Genomic DNA, 12,452 nt, shown 5'->3' on the forward strand with positions numbered 1-12,452 from the left:
CAAGAATTTCAAGAATTTCAAGAATTTCAAGAATTTCAAGAATTTCAAGAATTTCAAGAATTTCAAAAATTTCAAGAATTTCAAGAATTTTAAGAATTTCAAGAATTTCAAGAATTTCAAGAATTTCAAGAATTTCAAGAATTTCAAGAATTTCAAGAATTTCAAGAATTTCAAGAATTTCAAGAATTTCAAGAATTTCAAGAATTTCAAGAATTTCAAGAATGTCAAGAATTTCAAGAATTTCAATAATTTTAAGAATTTCAAGAATTTCAAGAATTTCAAGAATTTTAAGAATTTCAAGAATTTCAAGAATTTCAAGAATTTCAAGAATTTTAAGAATTTCAAGAATTTCAATAATTTCAAGAATTTCAAGAATTTCAAGAATTTTAAGAATTTCAAGAATTTCAAGAATTTTAAAAATTTAAAAAATTTCAAGAATTTCAAGAATTTCAAGAATTTCAAGAATTTTAAGAATTTCAAGAACTTCAAGAACTTCAAGAATTTCAAGAATTTCAAGAATTTCAAGAATTTTAAGAATTTCAAGAATTTTATGAATTTCAAGAATTTCAAAAATTTCAAGAATTCTAAGAATTTCAAGAATTTCAAGAATTTCAAGAATTTTTTTTTGGTCATAATTTGGGTTTAAATGATAATTTTACATGGTAACCCAAAATATGACCAAAAACGATTTTTAGATACTTTGGCTCAATTCTGAGGACAGATTCAGATTCAGCGGGCAAAATTACATGGAAAAAACATATATTAGGACAATTTTCGGATTTCGTTAAAGTGGTCCCATATGGTTTTCCCTTGAAAATTAGACTTTTCAAATGAAGATATTTCGAGTTTAAAGAAAAACACCTCTGAGATCTTTTCAGCGTTTGTAGTGCTGGATCTCCTCTTTCAAATGCAATCTGGTGCTTAAAATTTGGCTTGCGCCTTTTCGAGATATTTAAGTTTTAAATTTGCATCTTTTTTACCTTAAAATGGCTGTAACTTTTGACCCTTAAGTCCAAATTGACCTGTCAATAAATAAAATTGTTTGTTTTTTAGAGCTTTAAAAATGCCCTCAATATCACTTTTCTCTAAAACTTAACCCTGAAAAAAAAGTTGCGTTCAAAAAACTGATTTTTGAAGGTTAGGTCAGATGAAAACGAAACGAAACTATTGGCACTACGCCCCCCGGGGCATGGCCTTCCTCTAACGTGGGATTTCTGCTCCAGCGCCTCTGACGAGACAGGAGAAACAGGTTAGGTCAGATGCTTTCTATAAATTTAGTCGTAGAAGGCGTAGATTACGAGATGAAATTTTGGTGTCTTGGACAAAGTTGCTTGGATTGGCAAGCCCAACAACTTTTTGGAAGACAAAAAAATTCCCGAACATATTCCGGAAAACATAGATTTTCAAAATCACCCTAATAGTGAACCACCCTAATTGTAAACCAAACCAAAAGTTGTCCCTTTCTATTTGCAACAAGTTTTCGGAAAATCCGTTTTCCACTTAATTTTGCGATCTGGACCACTGTGCACTGGCTTCAAATTGCCTGTTCCAAAATTGTGGAACACTTGAATTTAACTGATTATTTCACAAAAAAGTTAAAAAAGTTTGGCCGATTTTAGCGTGACGTACTTTATGCATGAAGTCTAAAAAGAGTGAGTTTTGGTGACCGGCCTGTGGCTTAATGGCTACAGCTCCCGCCTCATAAGCGGAAGGTTCCGGGTTCGCTTCCCGACCGGTCTCCTTGAAATTATTCGACTATCCAGATTTTTAAGCGAAAATGGCGTTCGAATGATGAACGCCCGAAATGTCAAAATCACGCAGTGGTGCCAACATTACGAAATAAGTGTGCCATGTATGACATCCACATTTTATTTTCTAATGTTGGTGCTACTGTGCGATTTTGACATTTGGGCTTAAAACCTGGATAATTGAACTTTGAATATGTACAAAAACGCATGGAATTAGGTGGGATTCGAGCTCACACCTTTGGATTGGTAGTCAGATGCTCTAGCCACTGGCCACCGAGGGTTGACACCCTTGAGTGAATTAATCCGTAGTGGTGAAATAATGTCACAAGGTATTGTATATAGTTATAATACAAGAATCCCTTCCCCAACGATTCCCCTAGACACACTACACACCATATTCTACACACAACTGGCAGTCGCATGATTGTGATGCATGGCGGCATGAAAGTATATCAGAATCTGCATGAAATCTGTCCTCATGCATTTTTTGCGATATAGGAATATGACATTTTTGCCCGTTACCGACAATTATCGACATTACCGACGGCTTTTTGGTTGTTTTTCACAAAAACACTTAGTAGAACGAGGATTAAACCACCAACTTCTTGGTTATTGATCCGACACGCTACCACCGCGCCATGGACGCTTGATGAAAAGTGAGTGAAAGAGCACCAACATATGCTTCTCTTTGGAGTGTTGCTCGGAGACGGGCCAGCTTTATATGTGTTGGTGAGAACTGCAGATCGCTGAAATTTTTACACGCGGGCAAAAATGATCTACGGGCTTGCTGCAAAAAATGTTATAAAATATGACATTTTCTGCAGCAAATCCAATGTTGCAGATTTTGAGATATATTTTTCCTTTGGGTGTATAAATAACTTGAAGTGGTTGGTACGGTATGTCCTCACTTCTTCTTCTTCCCTGATGATTCCATGAAATGTGGGTTCCGTTCATAGAATCTGTCTTTTGCGGTTAATGCAACGCAGTAGGCCGGGCCGCTTTAGTGAGTGTAATACATTTCGGGGTTCTCGAAAGTACTGCAATCATTAATAATGACAAGAAAGAACTTGAGGCGTAATCTAACCATAAGTTCTTCCCGGATGCTTTCTTCGGACTGGCTGCGCTTGTGTTCGATTAGATTAGATTAGATTAGATTGGATTAGAAGCCTAAAAAGAGTGAGTTTTGTCAGTATTTCTTCAAAAACTTGAAATAAAATGTTGAAATTTGCAGTTGGTCGATACATCATCCGATGGATCACAACAAAAGCTTTAAATTGAATCTAAAAGAGAATCAACTATAAACTCTAGCAAAACAATGCCAAAGGGACGTTGTGGGTTTGTAAACAAAGAGTGTGTCCTGCTCAGAGCGATTTTCTATGATTTTTTGAACATTGGTCGATCTGTAAACTGTTCAGAATAAGTGGGATGACTGTAATTAATTAAAATAATGATAAATTTAAAGGATTCTACCTAAAGGATGTGTCTCTGCTTTTAATTCGTGTTCATCGTTCATTGGATAAGCTTATCAGATCGTATCTCTTCAGGCTAACCAAGCAATTGCCATTGTTCGCGTCAAAGAATCAATCTTAATGCCACTTTGTCCAGAATCACCACCAATCCGCTCCAAGTAATCCCCTAGCGACAAAAATCAGTGGGAAAAAATTCTCCCTACTCACCACCTCCGGCAGTGTTGCCAGCTTTGCACCGCGACGGCGACGGCGGGCTGGAGAAGCTCCCACTGCTCACGCAATCCAGCAGCCCGTCCAGACTGATGGCATCCGTGGAAACGCTCAAACTGGCCGCCAGGAGCGGATCCCGGTGACGGTGGTTCTGGAGCTGCAGCTGCTGCCGGGTTTGTCCGTCCCGATGACCATCCGCCGAGTGCTTGAGCAGCAGCTGGAAAAAAAAGTCAGGACAAAGGTTAATTAATTCAACTCGGTGGGGAGGGCGGGAAAACGCCAAGCAGTGCTGCCAGCTTTGGCGTGCTTCGGATTAATTATTTTCAATATTATAAGAACGAATTATAATTAACGCGCGTGCACTTTTGCGTCTCTTTGTGCCATGTGCACCATTTAAATTGGAGATTTAAATTAAAGAAGAAAAAACACCACAGGTTAAAAAGTGCACGCACTCGTTCGTGGTGACAAAGTGGAATTGTGGACCGAGTGGTCATTAATCATGGAATGCAATAATCGATCAAAAGTAGGTCGATCGAATAATTATTGGCGGGCAAATGGAGCAGAAGAAATTGTGGGGAATCGGAAATTACTACACCCAACTGGCAGTCGCATGATTGTGATGCATGGCGGCATGAAAGTATATCAGAATCTGCATGAAATCTGTCCTCATGCATTTTTTGCGATATAGGAGTATGACATTTTTGCCCGTTACCGACAATTATCGACATTACCGACGGCTTTTTGGTTGTATTTCACAAAAAAAAAAAACACTTAGCAGAACGAGGATTGAACCACCATCTTCTTGGTTATTAATCCGACACGCTACCACCGCGCCATGGACGCTTGATGAAAAATGAGTGAAAGAGCACCAACATATGTTTCTCTTTGGAGTGTTGCTCGGGGACGGGCCAGCTATATATGTGTTGGTGAGAACTGCAGATCGCTGAAATTTTTACACGCGGGCAAAATGATCTACGGCTTGCTGCAAAAATGTTATAAAATATGACATTTTCTGCAGCAAATCCAATGTTGCAGGTTTTGAGATCTATTTTTCCTTTGGGTGTATGATAAACAAGCGTTTTTAATTTCAAATATGTCAGAGACATGTAAATGAATGGAACAATCCTGCAGAAAAAAACATAAATCATGAAGAATTATTTCCTTAAGTACCTACTTTGAATTAAGTTAATGTTCTTATTGGGTTTATCCTGTTTGTATCCTGATGATATGTACCAAAATTTAGGTCTACCTTAGTTTCGAATGTCAAAAATGATTCGATTCATTAGTCAAAAATAAGTAACTGAGACATTTTTAAGCGAAATCTGTTAAGGTACTAAAACGTCTTCTTTAAGGGGTTACATACATGCAGAAAATCACTAAACTTAATATAAAAAATTTAATCCACTAAAAAGATTATTTTCAAACACTCCTGAAAGTTTCATGAAGATTTTAAGCTCAAACTTTCTGAGCGTTTTTCTCGAAACACCAAGTTGATTTACGGGTGCCACGATATCTCAAGATGGGATGGACCAAATAGGCTGAATTACGGAATGAAGAGTCTCAAGACAAATCCCGTGTGCATGACGAGGCCCGATTGTGAAATTTTGCTTTTTTAAAATATACCAAAATCATAAACTGAAGATTTTTGTTATATGAAAAACGCAAAAATATTTTTATCTTTTTTTTAAATATTTTTTTTGAAAATCGGCCTTCGACATGCACACAGGACCGGTTAAGCGAGTCTTCACCAAAATTTTGAGCCGATTTGGTCAAGGCAGTGTTGAGATATCGTGGCACCCGTTTTTGAAACTGTTAACTACAAATAGCTATATCTCTTCAATGATTCAACCAAATGTCTTCAAATTCGTTTTTGATAGATGAAAATGTATATGGGTCATTCCAGGTCAACTGAGTACACTTTTGGACTCGACCTTCACCGATTTGGACCAAACTTGGAGGAACGTTCATCTATCGATAGTTAACAGAAATCTGAAGTTTGGTGCTGATTGGACCATTCCTCTATTTTTGGCACAACCCTCTTTCTTGACGATTTTCTAAAAAACTTTTTTTTCTTTTAATCATAACTTAGCAAATACTTGAGCAAAAGACTTTCTACAGGTTGCATTTTATAGAAAATTGTCCAAGGAATTCGATAAAAAATAAAATTTTAACCCTTAATGTTCCTTATAATTTTATTTGATTTATTTTATCACCATCGTGTTCCCCGGACAATTTTACATAATAATCAATGTAGACCTCAAACTAAAATGAACTATTGGCAAGATACAGCGATTTTACTGTAAAAGTATGATTTTGCGCAGCACTGGGAAGAACATGGTGTACTTTTTAACAAAAAGGGTTGAATCCGGCATAGTTCAGTTTTTATTAGTGAGGAACTTATTTGAGCAATTCTCTGCCAAAACCGGAAATGGATTTTATTTGTATTTTTTATTTGGCTCAAACTTTGTGGAGACCTTCCTATGACCAAATAAGCTATTTTGTGTAATTGGTTCATCCATACAAGTTTCCATACAATTTTGGCTGCTGTCCATACAAAAATGGTATGTAAATATTCAAACAGCTGTAACTTTTGAGTGAATTTTCTGATCAATTTGGTGTCTTCGGCAAAGGTATTGTTGAGGACCTTTGAGAAAAAAATAGGTACACGGAAAAAAATTGCAGATTTTTTAATCAACTTTTTTCACTAAAACTCAATTTCCCAAAATACGTATTTTTTGATTTTCGAGATTTTTTGATATGTTTTAGGGGACAAAAATCTGCAACTTTTGAGTCATAGAGAAACATGGTCAAAAAATCTGCCACCGAGTTATGAATTTTTTTAAATAGTGATTTTGAAACAAATCGAAGCTTCATGCAAAAACAAGTTTGACATAATATTCAAATGCAAAATTGAATTTGCAATCGAAAAGTACCTTACAGATTTTGTGATAAAGGGCTTCGTTTTCAAGATATAGCCACCGAAAGTTTGATTTTAGCAAAATATTTGCAGTTTTTCAATTTTTAAAAATAAGTGACCATAAGTGACCATTTCTAAAAATATTTTTTTAGAAGTTCAGAAAATTTGCTATAAAATTGTCTAAGAGACATTGAAGATTGGACCTCGGGTTGCTGAGATAGAGCCGCTTTAAGAAAAAGAAATACGAAAATTGAAGTTTTCTTAATCCCACCGAAACAACCCATCTCAGCAAATAATGGTCCGATTTTCAATTTTAATGCATGAAAAATTCTTTTTGAAAACAATATTTTAAAAATTTTTGGTTCAAAAGTTGCGGATTTTTGTCCCCTAAAACATATCAAAAAATCTAGAAAATTAAAAAATACGTATTTTGGGAAATTGAGTTTTAGTAAAAAAAAAGTTGATTAAAAAATCTTCAATTTTTTTTCCGTGTGCCTATTTTTTCTCAAAAGTCCTCAACAATACCTACAACGTTGCAGAAGACACCAAATTGATCAGAAAATTCACTCAAAAGTTACAGATGTTTGAATATTTACATACCATTTTTGTATGGACAGCAGCCAAAATTGTATAAAGACTATATTGTATGGGTGAACCAATGACGTAAAATAGCTTATTTGGTCATAGGTAAGGCCCCCACAAAGTTTAAGTTAAGTAAAAAAATACAAAAAATAAAAATGGTCGAAATCGGCCGATTTCTTAGAGAGTTGCTTATTTCGGATTTGAATTCATAGGACAGAGTGCAGCGCAAAATCAAACTTTTTTCAGTAAAATCGCTGTATCTCGCCAATAGTTCATTTTAGTTTGAGGTCTACATTGATTATTATGTAAAATTGTCTGGGGAACACGATGGTGATAAAATAAAACAAATAAAAACATAAGGAATTGGTCGAAACTGATTTTTAATACTTAAAACGTTAAAATATAATATAAGTGAACATTTTAGTGGTAAAATTTTATTTTTATCGAGTTCCTTGGAAAATTTTCCAAAAAATGCAACCTGTAGAAAGTCTTTTGCTCAAATAGTTGAAAAGTTATGATGTAAAAAAATTTAAAAAATCGTAAAAAAAGAGGGCGGTGCAAAAAAACAAAAGGGATGGTCTAATCAGCACAAAACTTGGGATTTCTGTTAACTATCGATAGATGAACGTTCCCTCCAAGTTTGGTCCAAATCGGTGAAGGTCGAGTTCAAAAGTGTACTCAGTTGACCCGGAATGACCCATATTTTATTGTATGTATCCCCTTTTTAGCAATAATAACTTCTCAGGGTTAACTCGAATCGTTTACTTATTTTTGCCTAGAGAATCCAATCAGGAGGTATCTCTTATGATTTTCCATAAATTTTAATTTTTTGTTACCCTCACCTACACCTGAGCAATTCACTCAGATTTCGGTTATTCGATTTGTTTTTGTATTTTTTAATCAGGCTGAAACTTTTTTTGGTACCTTCGGTATGCTCAAAGAAGCCATTTTGCATCATTAGTTTGTCCATATAATTTTCCATACAAATTTGGCAGCTGCCCATACAAAAATAATATATGAAAATTCAAAAATCTGTATCTTTTGGAGGAATTTTTTGATCGGTTTGGTCTCTTCGGCAAAGTTGAAGGATAGGGACTACACTGAAACAAACGATACACGGTAAAAAAAAATTGTGATTTTTAATTTAACTTTTTGTCACTAAAACTTGATTTGCAAAAAAACACTATTTTTATTTTTTTTATTTTTTGATATGTTTTAGGGGACATTGAATGCCAACTTTTCAGATATTTCCAGGTTGTGCAAAAAAACTTTGACCGAGTGGTTAATTATTGAATCAATACAGATTTTATCAAAACATTGAAATATTGGTCGCAAAAAATTTTCAACTTTATTTTTCGATGTAAAATCAACCAAGTTATAGCCATTTTTAGGTAACTTTTTTGAAAATAGACGCAGTTTTTCATTTTTTATTAGTGCACATGTTTGCCCACTTTTGAAAAAAATATTTTTGAAAAGCTGAGATTCTCTATATTTTGTTTTTTTGACTTTATTGATACGACCTTTAGTTGCTGAGATATTGCCATGCAAAAGTTTGAAAAGAGGAAAATTGATGTTTTCTAAATCTCACCCAAATAACCCACCATTTTCGAACGTCGATGTCTCAGCAAATATGAAAATATGAAAATAATGAAACATTCGTGAAATTTTCCGATCTTTTTCGAAAAGAATATTTTCAAAATTTTCAAATCAAGACAAACATTTCAAAAGGGTGCCATATAAAGCAAGTTGAATAAATACATCGCCATATAAATCGCATTTAAACACCACAGCCTCAATTTAGCACAGAGGAAGTTAGTGTGAACAATGTAACAGAAAGGGGTCATTGCTCTGTTGCTGCCGTTGCACAATTTGCATACTCTGCGGGAGAGACAAAGTTTTCCTCTCCGCCCTCTTGCCGTCACATATCCCTTTGGCAGCAGCACCAATGCCGTAAATTCCACTCCACTAGACAGAGGGCAAATTAGTCCTAGTGCCGGAAAAGCAGACCATCTCAACTTTGACCTGGTCCAACTGACACACCGACCACTTGGGGAGCGTTCTTTTATTACGTAACGCAGTAGGGGGAGGGGGTCGGAGGCCGTGTTACGCTCCATACAAAATTTTTAAAATTTGTATGGAAATTTTGTTACGAGGGGGAGGGGTCTAAAAGTCCGATTTTTCGCGTTACGTAATAAAAGAACGCTCCCTTGGGACCGTTTGGCAAGGGCCAATACCCCTCAAGTTATGCAAAACGATTGGTATCTCTGCAGGTTCTGCTGGTGTCTCAACTATCGTCGAATTCTGTTGGCCAAAAGGGCTCGGTCAGGCGTTTCGAATTCTCCGGGGATGCTTGTCTTGTTTACGGAAATTGTGCACTTCCTCAAATCGATGGATTCTGGAGGGGTCGAACTGTTTGGAAATTTGAAGCTCTTTATAAAAAGATAAATTGTGAAAAAGAAATGTTTTTTTCTAGATGCCAAAACTGTGACACAAAGGTAATGAAAGATGATAAAAGCTACAATCTTATCATAACCAAAAACGCTCCAAAATTGACAAGTCCTGATCAAAAGAACTGAAAACGAAAATTGAAATATCATTCATTCCCTTTTCCCATTCATGGCCGTTGCCGTCATCGCGGCTGGCTATTCCCCGGAATCGAATTCACAATTCAGGACCTTCAAAGCCTTCAAAGTCAGTCCCGTTCCGGGAAAGCACTTTCATGCATGAGTCAGTGGGAATTTTTTCCCGGTACTTCCACCGAGCATTTCCCGCGCGCGCTTTGTGGTGTGACAAAGAGAACAAGGTCGATGAAGTTCTGGGGTTTTTTCCCGCAACGCTCGCAACGTTTCATCAAAGGGTAGCAAAAGGGAACATTTTCAAGAACTCCTTGCTCTTTAATTTATCACCATCTTTAAGTAAAGTGGAACGCTTTCCGAGTGACCTGATTAAATTAGTTAGTGCAATGATTCCATCTTAATTCACTTGCTGCTGGAAAGAAAAAAAAAAGAAGAAAAAAAAACACTATTACTTAGTGCACTGTGTTTTCTGGTCTCGACTACTGACTTTGTTGGTTGGCTCGGTGCCCATATCAGGGTGGACACTAATTTTCTGTTTTATCTTTTAATTTTATTTATTTAAGGCAAACTTACCCACTTTAATCGCGTTTTTCTCAGTTGCAGGTTGAACATGGGACAATTATGCGTAGAACTGTATTTCAGAGGACAAATTTTGACCATTTTGCAGAAAACAAAACTTAAATTCAAAGAACGCTTCAGAAGAACCAGTACTCAAAATATGAGGCTTTTCCAAAATTTATTTCCGGTTCCAAATTTTGCTTGTATTTTTACTAATTGAGATTGTTTTGAATAAAACTCAAATTTTCACAAAATACCGTATTTTTGAAGTAAGGCCGTTGCAGGTATTTTTAAAGTTTATGCCCCACGACTCTGCCCAAAGTCGAGGGGGCAGTGCTGTACATTGGAATTTCATATTCAAAATACTTTCAATCCAGCAAAACATGCTTAATATGCTTATAAATGCATACAAATGCGTTTTAGATTAGTTTAAGTTGATTTGACTCCTACTTTCATTAAAACTTTGAAGATTTTAGAAAATTTTACTTTTTCCTGATTTTTGGACTAATTTTGGAAAGGGCGGGGGGTATCACTGTTGAGTTATTTTTAATAAAATAGGGAGTTTGGGGTAATATGGACAGGGGGTAATTTGGACACCCCTTTAAAATCACATTTTCTTCGGATATAAAGTGAAAACGGCAATTTAAGTGATAAGGCTAGTACTAGTAATGGCCTAGGAGTATGGACAAACCAAAAAAGTTGGAATAGGTTAAGTAGTTTTGGTGTAATATGTAAAAGTTTCCAAAGGCCGGTTGGCAGTGCCTTAAATTCTAATATTTGAAGGTTAGGAAATAAGGTTTAGCAGGGGTTATATGGCAAAAAAGTGGACATTTTATGTTTAAGGGGGTTGCTTGGACGATGCCTGAGATATGTACGTATAAAAATTGTGCATTTTATCCAGTTTTATCATCAAAAATTGCAATTTATGATAGAACATGCTATGGGGGTAATTTGGACATGGCTTGTGGGGTAATTTGGACATACCTGAAAGTCTACCTGTCAGGCAACAAAAAAGTAACTTGCATGGTTGGATGAGTTTTTAAAGCGATTTAGATAAATTTAGAGGGATTTAATATGTCAAAACAATCAAAACGGAATGTGAGCAGTGAGAATTTTCACAAAACCCCTATTCTTTAATTTAGATAAATTTATTCCAATATTCGAATTGATGAAAATCTGATTACTGCACATTTGGCGTTCAACAAGACTCTAATGTTAATTGCTATTAATTAATTTCGTTGACATTTCTAATTTCTATGCTGGTTTACAATAATATTTAAATTTGAAGGGCTACAGAATGTAAAATTTAAAAAAAAATGTTTTTTTTTCAGGCTAATAAATTCTATATAAAGATTGATTTATATAAACATAAACGATACCTTAATCACTAAAAACTATACTTGTGCCTAATCCAGAATCAATGTTTAAATCATTTCAGTATTAATGATTAAATTATGTATACTACACTGAACTATTTGTTATCTTCCTATTGAATTATAGTTCTATCAAAAATCATTATTTAAACCTTTGATGAATTATTGTGAGCAAAACAACACTTCAAAATATAAAGCAATTACAAAACCAGGTTGAAGGATAAAAAACATGCTCAAAAAATCTAATGTTAAACTTATTCTTTAACATGTGTCCAAATTACTCCTCAAAAGGTGTTCATATTACCCCACAAGGTATGTCCAAATTACCCCACAAGGCATGTCCAAATTACCCCATAGGGGTGTTCATATTACCCCCACACAAAAATAATTTTTGCGATAAAAATGGGTTTTTCATCAAAATTTATCGAAATGAATGATATTTTTCCATCAAATATGGTCTCTATTATCCTCTGGTGTCATCCACATTCCTTTAAAATATCCATACAGCCCGTGACAGAGCAATTTCCTTAGGGTGTCCAAATTACGCCACACTCCCCTACTAACATTTTAAAAAATACCGTATTTTCTCGAAAATACTAAATATTTTATAGTTCGCAGTATGGGTATCCAACGTTTCAAAATTTTCCATGTTTTTTAATGTCTAAGAATTTTTCGAATGAAGTACTAAAATGTTAACAAAATATCGTATTTTATCGATAATCCTCATTTTTTTTATAATTTGCAATATCAGTACCAAACGAAGCGAAATTTTGCATGTATTTTAACTGTTTCAAAGTTTTTCGAATGAAATACTAAAATTTTGTCAAAATACCGTCTTTTCTCAAGATTACTCAAATTTTTATGTTCTTCTTAGGCATTTGAATTTTTTTAGCATGAATAATAAAGTATAAAAAGCTCGACAATTTTGATTATGAGCATTTTTCTCAAGAATGAGCAAATCTTATGAAAAGTTGATATTTGTATTTTTTGTTCATGGATGAAACTTTGTGTGCACATTT

General features: G+C 34.9%; 1 protein-coding gene across 1 annotated transcript in view; it reads right to left on the reverse strand.

Annotated features, from left to right (window-relative positions):
- The window catches only part of LOC119769508, a 198,193-nt gene that overhangs the window by 15,633 nt on the left and 170,108 nt on the right, over positions 1–12,452 (reverse strand). Inside the window, exon 4 of the mRNA XM_038262225.1 lies at positions 3,425–3,644. Within this exon, the coding sequence (XP_038118153.1) occupies positions 3,425–3,644 (220 nt within the window). The remainder of the gene's footprint in view (positions 1–3,424; positions 3,645–12,452) is intronic.

This window comes from Culex quinquefasciatus, chromosome 1 (genome assembly GCF_015732765.1).
Source record: "Culex quinquefasciatus strain JHB chromosome 1, VPISU_Cqui_1.0_pri_paternal, whole genome shotgun sequence".
NCBI classification, from domain to species: Eukaryota; Metazoa; Arthropoda; class Insecta; order Diptera; family Culicidae; genus Culex; species Culex quinquefasciatus.